We start from the raw sequence: 18,520 nt of genomic DNA, 5'->3' as shown, positions 1-18,520 counted from the left end.
AACCCCTTTGATTATCAATTAACGCAGACGCGCTGTCGCCTCAGCCCAGGCGAGAAACAATGAACGTTTTTTTTTCATTTCAAAGCCTCAAAAGAAAAACGACGCGATGATCACAGTCCATCCCGTGGTCTCCGGTTCAGCTGACTAGGAGGGATGGACTATCCCCTCCTTAGGGTTAGGAGTTAGGGGTTAGGGGCCAGGGGTAAGGGGTTAGGACTAGGGGTTAGGAGTTAGGGGCTCTTGGATTAGGGGTTAGGAGTTAGGGGCTAGGGATTAGGGTTAGGGGTTAGGTCTAGGGGTTAAGGGCTAGGGGTTAGGGGTCAGGGGTTAAGGGTTAGCCGTCCGGGACTCACCAGGTTGAAGAAGTTGCGTCGGACCTGGCGGATGACCCCGGGGAAGGTGGCGCGGAGGAGCTCCTGCAGGCCGGAGGGCCACGCCCGGTACACCGCGTCGCTCTCGATGTCGTTCACCCACTGGAGGACGCAAGACGGGAGAGCACACCGGTCACGCGGGGCCAGTCGGATCGCTCTCCATACATCCCGGCGAGGACGCCGGCGCCGTTTCAAAGCTTACGGATCAAATCCAATTTGTTTCAATATCACTTGAATAACCCTAGAGAGGGAGGCGTGGCGTGTGTGTGTGTGGAGCGGCGTTTGGAGGCAGGGATGCAGACGGCCACAGGAAATAATCCAATACTGCCCAAATTGATACTAAGAGCACTTTCTTCTTTAGACCTTCAGGAATCACCCAGGGACACCTGGCTCCCCCCGTCCTACGAACACTCCTCCCTCTCCCTCATCCCCTCCTCTCTCATCCCTCCCTCCCTCCGCCACCTCCCCTCCTCCATCCCTCCATCCCTCCACCCAGACCAGCAGCACTGAGGGATAGATTTGAAAAGCCTAATAGGAAAATGGCAAACCTAGCTGAAGGAATACATAATTTCCAATTAAATATGAATGTCGCATCCATTATTTTGGCTCTTTTTAGCGCAGCAATATGGCCGAGGGGAGGCTGAAATAAAGGTTTTTAATTTAATAGCTCTCCTTGGCTTCCCCTCCGCAGTATAATTGAGGTTTTTTGGCAGAGGTTGGACGGTCGCAATACTCTAATGACTGATCCTCTAATCCGCGCCCCCGCTGCCAGCGCTCAAGACAAAGCACCTGCGATCCCAAAAGAAGAGTCACTTCTGCGGGACGCACTCTGGCGCCCGGCGTCCTCACCATAATAGCCGGGTGGCGGATATCTAGGGCGTAGCTGTCCTCCGCGCGGTTGACGGGAAGACGGAGCAGCTTGCCCAGGTTCTCGCCCGCGACGCCCAGGCGATGGAGGCCCTCCAGGATCCTGGCCTCCTCCCTGACCAGGTCCAAGATGCTGGTGAAGAGAAGGGATCACAGTTCAGCGCACCGCCCCACCGGGGAGGAAGCAGGGAGCGGGCTAGGGGTTAGGGGCTAGGGGTTAGGGCTAGGTATTAAGGATTAGGGTTAGGGCTAGGGGTTAGTGGTTAGGGGCTAGGGATTTAGGGGCTATGGTTAGGGGCCAGGGACTAGGGGTTAGCGCTAGGGGTTAGGGATTAGGGTTAGGGCTAGGGGTTAGGGGTTAGGGTTAGGGGCCTGGCCTGCTCTCTGACCATGTCCAAGATGCTGCCCGAAGCAAAGGGATCACAGTTCAGCGCCGCCCCCCGGGGAGGAAGCAGAGAGCGGGCTGCCCCCCCCCCCCACCAGACTCCTACCTGAAGGGGTTGTGGACGTCCAGATCGATGTGCAGCCCGTTAATGAACAGGCCTCCATCTCCCGGGTGGATCCCCATGGTCTCGCTGAGACGCTGCAACAGCACACCGGCGGCAGTTAGTCTAGTTGAGCTAGTTCAATGCCAATCAAGCCTCCATTATACAGTCTGCTAGTACAACCGGTCAACCCTGTGTGTTCGTCCACAGTAAGACTGGACTGACAGAATTGGGATGGTTGTGAAGGCTATAAAAGTTTAACCCTTAATAGAAGATCCATTAGACAACATGCAGTCTTATAGCAGACACTCCTGGCCCTCTGACAGGATGCTGCTTATGACATCACACCTTCTGGTTCTCCTCAATTTCTTTTCTCATTTCCTGGTTTACGGCCACTCTTGTCAGTGATCTGTGGGAACAGTAAAACATGTACAGTCACCATCAGCTTTTCCCCCACTTCCCCGCTGAGCAGTAAAAGCCCGTTTTTAATCTCCCGAATCCGTGAGCTATCAGCTGGTATATCTACAGCCGAGTCCTTGTAAACACCAGCTCCAAGTCTGACTCAGCATCTCTGGGTTGCTCCTCATAAAAGCTGGCTGTGCCAACGTTGGAAGATCGGGTTCAGTCTACAGACCGGCAGTTGGTTTTCACACGGCGAGAGAGGATGGGTTGTTCGGTCTCACGTTACCTGGCTTTGCTGGGGAAGTTCTGACTGAGGTCTCTCATGAGTTTCAGAGCCTCAAACTTGGGGGCAGACATGATCTTGGCCGCGGCTTGGAAACTCAGATCTGAGGGGAGAAACGGGGAACACGCACTGAAACGGACGTTTGAGATCATCTAACTTCCGTAGTTTGACGTATTTCCGACGCAAACAAGCTATGAGGGTGGGACATATGTTTAGAGGAATTTGATTGAAGGATAGCGTTGATTGACGGGTGGATGTCGTGAGATTATTGGCCTAAAATCTAAGGTACCTGTTGTCGTCATTGCACGTGACCTACCGTTTTCCAGGAAGTAAGAAATTATATACTTTGATATAAGATTACAACAAAAGTAGAATTTAGTAATTTTTTTGGCATACATCGTTGAATAGGTGAACACTATGACCAATTATGTGAGCCAAAATGGGACAGAATGCTTTTTTCATTTCAGTGCGACTTTAACGTGCACACAGACGAAGGACAGGCTCATACTGTGGACCAGGTTCAGTCCAATCTCGAACTAGTACAAATCCTTTAAAGAGTTAATTGAGATTATATAATATGATATTCCCTTTTGGCATATAGTTCCACGCTGTGTAGAACTCATTAACGTATGGGTGAATAAGAACCCTGCTTATTTCCATTCCATTCCACTCTTCAAAATACAAATACAGGTGAGAACAGCGTGTACCCAACCTTGGTGCTCAGAGCCTATGCTTAACAGAACCTTTGTATTGACTTAATGACATTGGGAAATTTAAGCACAAAATGCTACAATTTACATTTCCTTCCCATTCATCAAATTGTCACCCCTCCTCATAGTCATGAAATGCCTCAAGGCCTACAGTAAAGGCTAAGATCCCAGTCCCACCTACTGTACATGAACCCAGGCAGTACTGAGGGTGCCAGAGTACTGTACCTTGGAGCTCCCAGACTTTGAGGGGGGCCATGTCGTCGGTGCTCTCCAACAGATGCCTGCGCAGCTCCCCAAGCTCCTCCTCCAGCTCTGGGTGGGACTTCCTGTGGAGGAGGATGAGGAGGTGGCTCTTATACCAACCACACTGTCACACCATGTAGGTTTGATTGATGCATCAAGTAGCCTCTTCGTGGTTCTAAGTTACGCCATTTTACATAAAGGCTCTTTCAGGTCCTAAGTTACGCCATTTTATATACAGACTATCTGCAGTAATAATTAACATGCATTCTTCTGATAATTCATTACAGAATTGATCAAACCTCTTGAACAGGGATAGACTTACTTTAATTTCCCAAAAAGGAAGCCTTGGACTTCGTCAACGTCATCCTCGTCAGTGTTTACAGTAGCTTTCGAATCTAAGACGATAATTAAATCAAATCAACTTTTATTTATACAGCACCTTTCGTACACAAAAGCAATTCAAAGTGCTTTGACAATAGAGAAAAAAATAAATAAACAAAGGTACAATATAAAAATGAACACAATAATACAACAATACTACAAAAAAGAAAATAATAATGAATAAAATATGAAGGGGACAGGGTTTACGGGAATGCAAGGCTAAAAAGATACATCTTTAGTTTACTTTTAAAAGTCTGCACAGTTTGTGGTGTCCTCATAATGACATGCATTGTAACGTTACTCTTCTCAGTAGTTTCCAGAATGTTCTTAAGGACCACAGACAAACAGCCGCCCACCTTTGACTTGGGTGTCGTCCACTGCTTTGTATTCCGTGCTTTTAATGGCCAGCTCTACACCATATCCAGACAAAAGCATCTTTTGCGGCTTTGGATCCTGGAAATAAAAAAACACCCAGAGAGAATATCATATGAAAAAAAGAACAGATCAAAACTGGATGAATAACAAAAAAAAGACTTCACCACATAAACCACGAAGGCGATGAAACGGCCAGCAATCCTTATTTCTTCTCAGTGAGCGGACATAACAAGCCCCCTACAGGTTGTCTTCTGACACTTTCACCTTGGCACTAATGTTCCTGGGATCAAAAGCCTTTCCCCGCATCTCTCAAAGCCCACGGCGGCCTCGACGCGCAGCCTCTCCCTCCCACGCCGGGCGCCGCCTGGCTCATCTCTGGAAAGAACACATTTCTGCGGCCGCACACCGAGTCAGACCATCCGTTATTCAGACGGTAACTTCCCACGGTTCTGTTTTTCTTCCGCCGAACAGTGGCGGATAACACCATCCATTCGCTTAGGCGCCCCGATGACCTCGGCTTTTGTGACTGTAGCTCTCAGAACTGCAACAGTCTCTCTGAACGATTCCCTCTTTCCACGGCGCAAACACTTTCGGAACACAGCACGGCCCATTAAATCCAACGGCAGCACACAGTGGAGTGGATTTTGCTGCAGAAAAACCCAACATAGAGCCGGGAGGAAAATACATAAAGTGCGAGTATAAGCTATAAAGGCCGGCCGGAAAGCCGGTCTACAACTCACCGCTACATAGTGACGCAGCACGTAGAAGAGTGAGCCCTCCTCGGCCTTCTCCGACAGCACCTTGTGGAAGGCGCCGAACGTCCTGGTTCCTATCTCAGCATAGAGAATCACTACTGGGACTTGGGTCTTGTTATGTCCTGGGTATCTGTGGTCGTGCTTGTAGAGATACGGTCTAGGCCTGCAAACACAATGAAAATCTTGTTAGAGGTTCTGGTGTAGTCCTGCAAAAAAAGAGAAAAAAACAGACCGATCGTAACTACTTATAGTATGTACTTAAAAAAGTGTCACCAACTATTCGCCTTATTCACCTGGCAGCCATATTGGTCAGTTTGGGGTGCGGAAGTGCCCGTTGACTTCAATGTTAAAAGTTCACTGTAAAAACACCACTTCAAGAACCGAAATAGTCAAAATAACAGGCTGAATACACTACCGGGGTTACAAACTCATCATTAGCAGACTCTGATTGTTTTTCACTGCCGTTGTTTTCGCGTTTGGAAATACATGGAGGTGAATGAGCCATAGTTAGCCATCAGCTGCATTCACTCCGATGTATTTCCAAACGCGAAAACAACGGCACTTCCGCATCCGCACCCCTCATTAAGTCAGACTGACCAATATGGCAGCTGAGGTGAATAAGGCGAATGAGACCAGTAATATCAACTAGTGTAGCCAAAAAGCGCAGGCTCTGTTGAACATTTGTTGAACGGTCGATTGTGTGAGGAGGTGATGAAGACGAGGCTGAGTGTTACCTGCCTGCAGCTGCCTTCAGGAGTTTCTTCACGTCTTTGGTGCTGCAGCTACGGTGGCCATGGACGGACACAAAGGCAGGGCAGGCCTCAGGCGGTGGCTCATCACTAGCTATCTGTCGGGAGCAGAGAGAGGAGTAGTCGCTTCTGTAGCTACAGTACCGCGCTCCCTTAGACCTCCAACACACAAAAGCAGCCGACTATACAGACAAGATACACTTCATAACACTAGTGATGTTTTCAGCCCAAATGCTTGCTGTGGCAACCACACATGAATGAAAGCAAAGTCATTCATACAGTATTTCTACACCCCCTCCCGACCGCTACGCTCTGCTACCTCGGGGCGACTGGTTGCCCCGTCACTCCGAGGCCCCTGCGGTCGATCGACACGGTCACGGCTCTTCTCTGTCCTGGCCCCCGCAGTGGTGGAATGAACTGCCCACTGATGTCAGGACAGCAGAGTCACTGCCCATCTTTCATCGCAGGCTCAAAACTCATCTCTTCAAGAAGTACTACAACAATCCTCCCTCCTAAGCACTTATTGTATTATATTATATTGCACTGTACTTTAGATTGCGATTCTTGCACTTTGCCTTCAGCACTCGATTATGCTCTTAGTCACTTGTTTTAGAAAGAAGATGCACTTGTGAGTTCTGGCAAGTAGTAGTACACTGGCTTTTCCTACGTGAAATGCAATTATTGTTAGTCGCTTTGGATAAAAGCGTCTGCTAAATGACTGTAATGTAATGTAATTTCATGGCATACCTGTTGGGATGCAGAGACCGCTGGTGAGTAGGCTCTCAGAGACAGGGCGAACCTGAGGAGATTGACCTGGAGATCTGACAGGAATTGGCCAGCCTTCTTGATGATTAAGTTGTAATATGAGCGCACAGACTCTGCAAAGCGCCAATGAGTGGAGAATTAATTCAAAATCGAAATCCATAACTAATTACAGTGCCTCGGAAGCACAGTCCTCTCCTAGGAAATTATTCATTTATTTTCTAAGCTTTAATGAGACAATTACAAAGGTGTTTTCCATCTCAGTTGGACATTCACTGTATACAACTCAGACAGATGTTCTAAATAGTGTTGAGAAGGAAAAAAAAACTTGTTTACTTAACAGTACATTTTAGAAAGTACATACCTCCATTTTTGTATACTGTTAACTCTTTCACTGTGTCAACAAACTGCCAGAATTTCTCATTCCCATCCTCTCCAATGAACTCACTTTAAAAAAGAAAAATAGGAATAAAATGCAAATAACAGCAATGGAAAGTGTAAGAGTATTATGATTTGGGGATTTAAGATAACTGGCTGGAGTAACTGGGGGAATCGTGGGTCCTCATAAGCCCACGTGGAGCGAGTCCAAGGTAGTGGTGATGAGTAGCTGGTAAACTCATTCCCCAAAGGAGCACTGGCAGTGCCTCCAAAAGGGACACCCCTATTGGTGCAACTATCAGTGCCTCCGTCTCACAAGCAGTAGAGTTTGTAAGAGCGTGGGTTCGAATCCCGCTCTGGGCAAGCCCTTAACATGGGTCGAACTGATGCAACGCAACGCAGACCAGATTAGGCCTAATACCATTACACTGGCTTCTGGTTGTGCTAACTCAAAACAATGTATAATAAGTTCAAATGCATCTCTGGCCTCTTGGTGTTTCCAATGTATCTATCTATAGAAAGGTGTGTGATGAACATCCACACCAGATATTGGGCATTTGTGTTTCAATGCTGATCAAATAAGATAGCTCCAGAAATTAAAAACATTGGTCTAAGCTATAGTGTAGCACTAGCAGAGCATATTCGACGGATGTGTAGCCTTGCTGAGATATTATGCCACAGTTGGAGTGTAAATTAGGATTGGCTCCTGGAAAGACTATCCTACCTTGTCTCCAGGAGGAAAGGAGTCATGCTCCACTTCGCCTTCAGACCGGCAGAGACTCCCTTCGACGCGGACAGGACATGTTGGGTGTTCAGTATGAACAGAGACATGAATAAGATGGTTCTCATTCTCTGTAATTGGCGAGATCAGAGGGAATCCATCAGTACATGGAAATGACTGAGTTGTTTGTTGTCCAATCTCAGCAACCGTTAAGTGCCTATATGCCACGTAGCGGTGGTATCATTTCCAGTGGACACAAGGGTGACTGATATCAGTGTAGGTGAAATAATAACATATGTTATTATATACAATAATAACATGCGGCATATGTCGATTTCCTGTATTCGCAGGGGCAGGGAAACGATTAGAAATAGGCTCGTTTCAAGAAGGACAGTCATGTAACCAAATTGAACGACAAAGCTGTGTGAAAGCCTGATTGCCGCTTATTGAATGAATGTTTGGACGGGGCTTTCAGTGGGAATAATCTGGAAATATTAGTATCCTACTTCGTGAGACTTCACTAGTTGCTTCTTACATTGGAGAAATGTTACAACATTAATTCCATCCACAGCAAATGCCAATGCGACTCGTAATGTAATAATGCATCCATCCTTACCCTGCTGGTGCTGGCCGCTGCCATTGAGAGGTCCTTTGCTATTCACAGCTTATGTTCTTATCTATACAACCTCAAAAGAAAAATGGATCATTATCACAGTATTTGTAGGCTGGTATATACCACATGTTTTTGGAGATGTAATTTTGTCTTAGTTTAAAGACAAATTAAGTTTTAGCAACACTATTTCTGTCAGGCAATGTAGTGGACAGCTAATTTATAGACGGCTCGCAGTGCAGGGCGAAGCCCCGTTGGACTTTTCAAATGGGCTATTTGTGTGGCTATCTCTGTGTGATAGGTAAAATGTTTTGTTTTTGTTGTTGTTTGTTTTTTGTTTGTTTTTTAAAAATACGTACATAACATTATTTATTTGGAGTACAGTCAGGCTGGCAAGTAGATTCAATCAGATCATCTGACTGTGTTAATAGGCTATTTCACATTTAAAGTTTGTTATTCTCTATCCACTATATTCATAATCTAGCCACGCTTCCTGATGAAGGCTGCAAAAAAACAGATCATATCGATTAAGAACAATGTGTATAGGCCATCCTCGTTTGATTCGTGTGCCACCATCAAACAAAATAAACCACTTAGACCTACAGGTATGTCCTGCACAATTAGGCAGTACACTAAAACTGACTTGAGGTGTACACTGCCAATTAATCATATCCTATTCCAGCTGACAGTAGTCTAGGTTGGATCTGCCCATGGTGTTCAATTCCTAATGACCGAATCATTAATTAATGCAACCAATTAATGAGCGGAGCGCTTCCTGTAGGACCAGGATCGCTGTAGCATCCATTGACTGGCTGGACCATGGACCTGAGCCTGCTTGGAGGGTGCTCGACTCTTTGGAGAGGACCTTCTATACTTCTTAATTTAATTATCAACATGGACAGACTCACTTAATTGACTGACACTGCAGCACATCTTAGGCTTCTTTATTATTTTTTATTTTATTTAAGCACAATCAGATTCAGACAGGCATCCTAATTAGCCCACTGCTGTTTATTCTATTACACTCTTGTACTATTATACTCTTGTATATTTAGAATGTATAGCATTTAGTTTGTATATTTTGTGTTTTTACTTTAAATGTGTAGCCTATTAGTCCCGATTACTGCTATAACACAACAATTTCCCCTGAGGATCAATACATTAGGCTACCTATCCTATCTATCTATCTATCTATCTATCTATCTATCTATCTATCTATCTATCTATCTATCTATCTATCTATCTATCTATCTATCTATCCATCTATCTAGGGATATTTAATTTAACTAGGCTAATAGCCTTCATTATAGTGATGAACACAACATCTAGCCTGTTATATAGTGTATGTTAAGATTTGACATTACATTCATTAATCCCTTCGATTGGTTGGTAAGAATGGCATCACTCAGTCCTCGCTATCTCGTCGCTTATTACAAAAATCGAGTTGTTACAGCTGAGCCATGTAGTTATGATTGTGGGCGTTATCTGGAAATAGTCACCTTTGGTCAAATAGCGATACTGTCCAACGTGCCTAATGATCTCCATCGGCACAGCATCTTGGAAGTAGGAGGATACAGGCTGTAGGAGGATACAGGCTGTAGGCTACAGTGATGAGACCGGGATGCTGAGGAGGGAGATCCATCCCTCTGGAGTGGGAAGCCGCAGTCGCTCCTCTCTTCATGCGCTGCGTGGTGTGCCCGTGTCCCCACGCGTCCTCGGGTACAGACATGGACGTCGGTGGTGCTGAAATGTAACAGACAACTCTTCAGACTGGGGACAAATCGAAATTTGGTGGGATGAAAAAGAAATAAGCAGGACTCGTTTCAACTAGTCAACCCACGAAAGACGTCGTTGTGCTGAAAGCTGGCTGGTGGAGGAAGTTGCTCATCCACCAGGAGAAGTAGGACCCAAATGTAGTGAGGTTTTTTGCAAATCAACCTCACATTAAACTGCTCAAGCTATGGAGTGCGGTGTGGAGGTAGGCTACCTGTTTAGACCAGATTATACCGTCTCAGTAGCCTAGGCTACAACCACCTAGTCGATCAACATGTGGCACTTATAAATCCAAAGATCTCATTATGATGATGAATCAAGGAGCAGCTCTTGAGCAGACCTCGTGTAATTATTCACACTAATGGAATGAAATGCTTGTTATGATGGATGATAAATCCAGTAAACTGATCTTGGTCCCTGTTTTAGCTGTTCTTTTTGTAATGATAGGTTATCAGTATATATGCCCAGCTGGGAGCAACTCTTGCCACTTTAAAACCGGGGACAATTTAAAAGGGGTTAGTTTACTTTCTACTCGCTATCGGACAGCAGAGGACTTGTACAGAGATCAGGACCTGGAGGAGGACAGCCCGTCCAGATTCAACTTCACAGAACGGGACCTTGAGAGACACGTGGAATTCAACATCAAAGCAGATGATGTGATTGTGTTTTTACACATTCAGAAAACCGGAGGGACAACATTCGGGAGGCACTTAGTTAGGAATATCCGTCTGGAGCAACCGTGCGACTGCAAGCCGGGGCAGAAGAAATGCACGTGCCACCGACCGGGGAAGGATGAGTCGTGGCTGTTCTCCCGGTTCTCCACCGGTTGGAGTTGTGGGTTGCACGCCGACTGGACAGAGCTGACCAACTGTGTGCCCGTCGTCATGGACAAGAAGAGCGAAGCCCAGAGGAACCGCAGGTATGTGTTGAGTGCGTGCGTGTGCGTGCACGCGCGTGCGTGCGTGTAGGCTATGATGTGTGATGCCACTGACATTGGTCGAACACTGTCAAAGTACAAGGTACATATTTCAATGTGGGGTGGGGTGGGGTGGGGTGGGGTGGGGTGGGGTGGATGGGGGGGGGCTTCAAGTAAATGAGCCTAGGCTACTATAACCTACTAAATACACGTCCTCAAGATTGTCCTTCAAATTTTTGGTCAGGTGCTCATTATTTCCTCCATCCTTCCCTTGGATCTTGTTTCAATGGTTTGCCAGTGACGTAATTTAATATTCCAAGAGTTTGTAATCGCCTCAGATGTGAATCTTTGGTTTACAGTTGGAGACGACCTGTAAAAGACACAAGCTCTTTCTTTTGATATCTCAATCAATATTCTATTTACATTTCTCAGCTGTAGATTGTACCCGCCGTCCCAGACACTGTGCATTTTAACTTATTTTTTGAAGTTTACTTTTGAAGTAGGCTCACGTTATGCCTGAGTCTGCTTATGCGGTCCGTTTCCCTGACACGGCCCCAGCAATTAGGCGAGCGTCCAGTGCTGGCCATCGCTTCCTTTCACCGCTCATGGCATCCTCCCATTGTCCCTCCCTCCAGAACTCTTTACCCTGATGTTCCCGTGTCCGTGATGGAAAGAAAGCCTGACTAGTCTTCTTTTGTGAGAACATGTGTTTGGCCCGGGCAGTTTATCATCATGTCTTCGCTGTAAAAGCTCTAATTGATCTCCCTTCTATTTTCTTTAAGCCCACTAAAAGCACAGCAACTCGTACTGTAGGCTACTGGTACAACACCTTTACAAACAAACCCTGACCTTTAGGAAGCACTGTTACTCAACAGGAATGTTTGCAATATGGTTGAGCTTGTCACAAATAGTCCTACTTTATTATTTTCCATTTTATTTTATTTTGAATAACTGAGTCTGTGATTGAAACGATTTAGTCACAGCCTTCATCGTATTTGAAAAGATGTTGATCATTGTGCTGACTTGCTTTAAATGAGCTACAGGAATTGTAATATATTTTGGAGTTCTCTCAGTATCAATTCTCTAATTTAATCAAAGCTTGACCTAAGAAAAAGGTGAAGGATGAACAGTAATGATTGATTTCCCTCTGAGGACTTTCATCCCTATGGATGAGGACATCTGTCTCTGTCCACTCAGAGGTTTAAGAGTCGGCCATGGACAGCATCCGGCCATGTCCACACACACACACACTCACACACACACACACACACACACACACACACACACGAGCACATGCACACACACACACACAAGCACACACACACACACACGAGCACATGCACACAAACACACACACACACACACACGAGCACATGTACACACACACACACACAAGCACATGCACACAAACACACACACACACGAGCACATGCACACACACACACACACACACACACAAACACACACGCACACACACATGTAGCGTACTACACACACACACACACACACACACACACACAAACACACCCTCTCACACACACACACACACATGTAGCGTACTACTCACACACACACACACACACACACACACACACAAACACACCCTCTCACACACACACACACACACACACACACACACACACACACACACACACACACACACACACACACATGTAGCGTACTACACACACACACACACACACACACACACACCCTCACACACACACACACACACACACACACACCTTCACTTTACTCCTGGATATTTGAAGTCTGGAGAAGACTACTGATGTGGTGCTCTGTCAGTGTTGCTGAAAGGAGGCTTGTCTGTGTTCCGCTTGTTTAGTAAACATCCCGGCCGTTAACGGTTTTCTGCGGATAGGACATCTATAGCTTTCATGTTTACAGTCATGTTTACTATGGACTCAGTACAGCAAGCAGGCTCTTCCAGATATTAGTGGTGGTGAGAATAAGCCTTTGTAGTTCGTTCTCATCTTACTTACTGCCTGTAGAACACACACTATAGAATTAACTTTAACAGTGATTGCATTAATTCATTAATTCCTGCATCTCGTTTGTTCATTATACCGTATGCCTTCTTTAAACCAGAGAATAGAGATAAGGCAGGAATTAGTTATGCGAAACATGCCTTTGATGCTGGTATTGCAGTGTTTGTAAAAGAGAAATCCCCTCCCCACTTTGAAGATGAAAAATACAATCGTGCACTAAACTGCGAGGACATGAGCACACCATTTATTTCTGCTGCGCCAAGTGTTTCCCTCGCTCAGAGGAAGGAGCTCGCGGGATGCGACAGCTCCTCGTTTTAACAGCTGCAGCATCTATTCTGCTCTCTGTCCCCCCCACCGTCACCACCACAACCCCCCTTCTGCTCTCTGTCCCCCCCCCGTCACCCCCACCACCACCACCACCCCCCTACAGGGGCCTCCAGCAGCTACGGCTGCTCCAGGAACTGATACCGCTGAGACGTATACGTTGCTTCCCATTGTGCGTTCCGCCCAACTGACTACATTATGACAGCCCCAGTCTCCCAGACGATGGTGCAGGAGGGTTTCAGACAGGTCCCCTTCCAGCCCAGTCGTGGTTTTCTCCACAGTCGAACGATACTCTCTGATCATTTCTGCAATGAGGGGATGTTTTAACGATCGCAATACTGTAAGTTCACAGTGCGAGATGCACGGCGTGATCTTGTCCACATGTAACGGCTCACTTGATAAATTATTTAGACCTCCAGCATTTAAAGAATGAAATCTTCGCCTCGGAATTGATTAGACAGGAGTGCTGGAAGCAGGAGCCCACAGAGGATGTAACGGGGGCATGCACATGGTTGTATTTCACTGCCACTGCCAGATGGCACGCCCTTGTTTTACGGCCGAGAGGCCCTCAGACTGAGTGGCTGTCTTTCGGCTGTCTGGGGCTCTCGCCTGCCACTGGTGGGAGGGCTGGGGGGGGGGGGTAGCTGTGCGCGGCGGGGGTGTGTGGGTAGGGGAGGGGGTGGGGGGGGGCGGCTTGGTGCGGCTTGGCCTTTTCAGCCGGGAAGGGCGTGGCGGCGCGGAGAGCCGGCGGCGCCGTCCCGGGAAAGGTCAGATGTGTCAGAGCGGATCAGGGTGGCGTCCCATGGCGGGCTTTCGTTGGTCCGCGCTGCCAGTCAGGAGAGAAGCGGAGCGGGCCGGCGCGTCTGCAGGGGCTTCTGGGAGAGAGAGAGAGAGAGAGAGAGAGACCTCAGAGTTGTCCTCTCATGTCGCCGTGTGGAGAGCTACAGGTTAATATTAGAGTGGCTGGATGCATGATTTACCAGTGCCGGCGGGCTATGAGAGCAACACACCAGCTTTTGTCACGCAAGTAGATAATGGCTCTTGATTCTAGGGATGCACAGATGCAAAGATAAAAGTGAGTCAACGTTGTGGTGATTGAAGAGTGGATATGAACTGTAGTAATGATTCTGTGATTTGAGAACACTTTTAGAGGTAGTAGATAGGGATGTACCGATGCATCGGCCGAACATCGGCATCGCCCAATGTTGGCCTTGTTGACTGCCATCGGCCTATCGGCAAATAAAATGACATTCACCAATGGTAGTGGCCGATGTTATGTTGCAACAATTACGGCTTTTTTTCTTGCAAAACGCTTGCCGCAGAAAGTTCCATTCCAGCTACACTGTGGATACGTCGTTTTGCTTTGCACAAAAATGTATAGCCTAATCTTAAAATATGATGCCAGAAATAGTTCACACATAGATAAAGGTACATATTATGCAAATGTGAAAAATGTTGGGAGCAAAATTTCTTTGTTTCCCTAGCACAAAAGGGGGAATAAAAATAAAATAAACATCGGCCATCGGCATCGGCCATCGGCCGGATTGTTATTTTAAACATCGGCATCGGCATAGGCCCAGAATTTTGCAATCAATGCATCCCTACTTGATTCATCTCTGTGTAGGGTTGGGAGGAATCAAAGCTCTCCGTTGAGAGGGTTGAGTTTTCCACTAAACTGCTGGAATGCTCTCTCTCTCATTACTGTCCCTCTCTCCATCTCGTATCCATTTGTTGTATGGCACCTTTATAGGCCAAATAGTTTCGCATGTACAAAATGTCTCACAGGATGTCAAAAATGGTTTGTTCAAGGCCACCAAGCAGTTAAGAGACCCTTTCAATGGAACATTCAGTCACTAGGACAACGCCTTATTGGTCCAAGAACATGGCACTGTAAACGGTGGTGTTTGAATAGGAACATTCCCCGAAATGGTCAATAGAATTCTCTCTTGTTGAGAACCTGGCCAGAAGTTCTCAGCAGCAGCAGTGTTACGCCAGCTCCTACCCTTGTCTTTCCTATAGTGTGATCCTATGTTGTAGGAGTCAGATTCCTCTCCTTTAAAACTAGAATCCTAACCTGGCATTGGCATCCTGATCACGTGAGCTCACATTCAGTTTCTCTCTGCAGATCAGCCTGGCCAAGCTTCCATTCAGAATGATTTCCACCAAGCAGATATTTGCTGGGACATTCACAACCGTGTATATAATATGGGGCTGGTTTGATACAACAACTGTACCAATTTGGTGAAATTACTAAGCTACTTTTCCTTGCTCTGATTGGGGCCAAGCAGCGAAGCTTTGTACCTTTTCTTATTCTTTCTTCTGCCATGAGAGTCTATGGCAGCCCCTAGAACCGTATGGTAAAAAGTTGTGAAACTTGGCACGCTGATCAGGCCCAGTCCCATGACTCTTGTCACCAAGACTCATGTCCACACCTCGAACCCTCTAGTGCCACCAACATGTCAAAGCTGGAGGTGCGTTTAGACACGCAACTTTTGACGCGTATGTCCAATTTAAAAAAATAAAAAAAGGTACCGTTGGAATCCTTGGCTCAAGCCGAATTCAACGCACCCTGTGCTGTCTTTTTCCACCATATTGATTTCCCGCCATTTTAGATTATCTGAAAAACACTTAAAATGTATTTTCTCCTAGGAATTTTCACCAATTTGCAAAACTCGAAATTTACGAAACTCGGCAGGCACAATCTCTAGAACAATGTCTATTAAAATCTTACAGGTATTTTGGATTTTCAAAAGCGTTCACCTGTTACAGCTTATTGAAATCGCCTTCTAAGCGGCCAAACAGGAAGTGTGGTCATATCTCAGTAGCGTTTTGATGTATCAAAACCATCTGGCACACTCACCAGGGCAGTCCCGTGACCCCTGTCACCAAATCTTTGTCAACACCACAAACTCTCTAGCGCCACCAACCTGTCAAAGTTGGAAGTGTGTTTATTCTGAACCGTATGCCCGATTTTCAAAACTGCAGTAGGGATTCAAATGCGGCTATGGCGTGTTTCACTTGTTGCGCTGGTTGCACGTCCTGCTTGGCCCCCACATTGCTGCTTGCAGTTCTATTTGGTTATAGATCTATCCAATTGTGTCCAGAGGTATTTTGATATGCGCCCGATGATAACGCCCCTTGGAAATTGAAAATAAACACAGCATTTTTAGACCCTTCACATTTTTGTAAATTGGGTCTGGCGAAGCCAGGCTACAAGAATGTACTGTACCTTTTGCTCCACTCTGTCTTCATTAGCAGGGCTGCTGGTGTGAGGTGAGAAGATTACATCTAACATATGGCCCAAGTCTCAACAGTACAACAAAAAATAGACCCACTCTTGGCAACGGCATCGCACTCATGAAAAGAGGGAAAGCCAAGTGCAGCCTTTGAATGCACCAGAGAAGCTCACTCCCAGCTTTATTCATGAACCGGAAGAGACTGACATCCTTATTGTACATTAGTTCCCGCCAAGCAGGGTCAGAAGGCGTTCTGTTCAGCTGGAACGATGCTGGGCGCGATTTTCACACGCCGCCCCTGAGAGTGTGTGAGAGTGTGTGACTGGGCGTGAGGCACAGTGTGCTGGAAGTCACCTTAGCTGCTAGCGGCAGGGAGAGAGGGGAGGTGGGCGGCCGTCGGTTCTGCCTTCCTCGTTGCTGATTGACTCTGTCCTTGCTTTAATTATTGACGGCGACACGGCAAACGTGGTGAAACGGCAAATCAAAGCTCAGAAGCGCAGATGACTTTGTCATGTAAAGTAACAAGCTAGAAGTTGCCGTCTCATTGATTTACTAATGAACGCAACCTTAATTATCGTCTTTATTTATTTATTTTTGATACAGTGACATTCAATCTTTGACTTTGTCAGCATCTTTGCATGCTTTTTGCCACAGTTGTTATTGTACAAGACTTATTTTTATACTGAATCAACTATTTATCTTTAAAAAAAAAAAAAAGACAGGCGACAATTAACATATTCCATAGCTGCAGAAAAAGGAGTGGGTTGGTGTAGCCTTCATGTGAATATTTCTATATTTTCACATAGAATATCTTCTAAGAAATCAGTTATTAGTGCTGTATCACTTCTGCAGTGCCTTATGTGACTGTGTATGTGTGTGGGAGAGAGATCCCATCTCCTAATGCAGAACCATCACAGTAATTATGTGCAGATGCTGGTGAAGCAATTTGTAATTATAAAATCTTAAGTAAACCACATTTTTTTTGTGGTCCCATATTGCAAACACCTATAAAGAGACAAGTTTGAACCCAGAACTGTTGGTCTAAAGCTCAAAACAGGAGCATGCCATTCTGCCTTCGTTTGATTGCAGACTATTTCACAGGTGTGTGTGTGTGTGTGTGTGTGTGTGTGTGTGTGTGTGTGTGTGTGTGTGTGTGGGTGTGTGTGTGTGTGTGTGTGTGTGTGTGTGTGTATTGAGCTCTTCCACACCTATTGCACTGTAATAGCTGCTACAGTATCCCCCCACACACACAATTAGGAAAAGAATAGATTCACAATGTCTTCATTTCCAGGACAATCAGAGTAATGGCCGACCTGCAGCGGCAGTAATGGGCCATTATTACTCACACGGCACACGATGACACACTCCTGCCCCACTCCTGTCTGAGTAATACCCCACATCATATTTTATTCATTGCAGCCAACGCAGATAGGGCTGCAATTACCACACGGTCCGTGCCGCTCGCCGCTGCGGACGCCGAGGCGGGCATATATCTCGCCGTCTCCGCCGCCCCCGCCCCCGGCGTTACACCTCCGCTGGGCCTCCCCCTAGACGGGCATGTGGGTGGGCATCCAGTGCCAGGGTGAACCTAGATTATGTCTGATTGCAAATACTGGGTTTGAAACCACTGCTTTCTATTGTGCCTCACTTCCATTGACTGTTTCACTGCCATGGCTTTGGTATTCCAGAAATACACAACGCTTTCTGAGTACACTGCAAAAACATTAGTTAAAATACAAGAAATTAATACTGAATTTGAGGAGAAATAACTTAATACTAGTGAAATTATTCATCCATGCAGCAAGATCATTTCACTTGATAAGAAATCTTAAAATAAGATGGTTCAAGTCTAGAAATAAGATAGAAACTAGGGAATAACTTTTAAAACAAGATAATTCATCTCATATTTCCAAATTTAAGAATTTAAATCTTGCCAAGCACAGAACAATTCGCAGTGTACACGATCAAAGCCCAGGATGTACAACTGCATTTCCATGTTGGTTTGCAGTGCTGGAGGAGAAGGACAGGATACATAAGCACTTTTGGGGATAGGAGGGTGAGGGTCCTTTCAACATACAGTAGAAATGCATGAACTGCACATTACCTCAGTGAAGGCAGTGACAGTTTGGAACCTTGTACTCGGTCCGACAAGATATATAGCGAGAGGTAG

General features: G+C 46.1%; 2 protein-coding genes across 2 annotated transcripts in view; one reads left to right on the top strand and one right to left on the bottom strand.

The window, feature by feature from the left end:
* Positions 1 to 8,120, bottom strand: part of uggt2 (UDP-glucose glycoprotein glucosyltransferase 2) — a 45,661-nt gene extending 37,541 nt beyond the window's left edge. The window contains exons 1-14 of the mRNA XM_084442980.1: positions 8,099 to 8,120; positions 7,486 to 7,613; positions 6,748 to 6,830; positions 6,369 to 6,499; positions 5,607 to 5,719; positions 4,858 to 5,035; positions 4,099 to 4,195; positions 3,684 to 3,756; positions 3,344 to 3,444; positions 2,412 to 2,511; positions 2,072 to 2,132; positions 1,730 to 1,821; positions 1,221 to 1,371; positions 354 to 473 (exon numbers count right to left, since the gene is read on the bottom strand). Of these exons, the coding sequence (XP_084299106.1) occupies positions 354 to 473; positions 1,221 to 1,371; positions 1,730 to 1,821; positions 2,072 to 2,132; positions 2,412 to 2,511; positions 3,344 to 3,444; positions 3,684 to 3,756; positions 4,099 to 4,195; positions 4,858 to 5,035; positions 5,607 to 5,719; positions 6,369 to 6,499; positions 6,748 to 6,830; positions 7,486 to 7,610 (1,425 nt within the window). The 5' untranslated portion in view covers positions 7,611 to 7,613; positions 8,099 to 8,120. The remainder of the gene's footprint in view (positions 1 to 353; positions 474 to 1,220; positions 1,372 to 1,729; positions 1,822 to 2,071; positions 2,133 to 2,411; positions 2,512 to 3,343; positions 3,445 to 3,683; positions 3,757 to 4,098; positions 4,196 to 4,857; positions 5,036 to 5,606; positions 5,720 to 6,368; positions 6,500 to 6,747; positions 6,831 to 7,485; positions 7,614 to 8,098) is intronic.
* A 1,651-nt stretch (positions 8,121 to 9,771) lies between these two features.
* Positions 9,772 to 18,520, top strand: part of LOC311312971 (heparan-sulfate 6-O-sulfotransferase 3-B-like) — a gene marked incomplete at both ends in the record, with an annotated part of 102,563 nt that continues 93,814 nt past the window's right edge. Inside the window, 2 exons of the mRNA XM_084442978.1 lie at positions 9,772 to 9,811; positions 10,412 to 10,799. Coding sequence (XP_084299104.1) covers positions 9,772 to 9,811; positions 10,412 to 10,799 — 428 coding nt within the window. The remainder of the gene's footprint in view (positions 9,812 to 10,411; positions 10,800 to 18,520) is intronic.

This window comes from Borostomias antarcticus (assembly GCF_949987555.1).
Source record: "Borostomias antarcticus genome assembly, chromosome: 9".
Classification (NCBI taxonomy): Eukaryota; Metazoa; Chordata; class Actinopteri; order Stomiiformes; family Stomiidae; genus Borostomias; species Borostomias antarcticus.
Note: the sequence above shows the minus strand (reverse complement) of the source record. Positions and strands in the feature narration are given on the sequence as shown.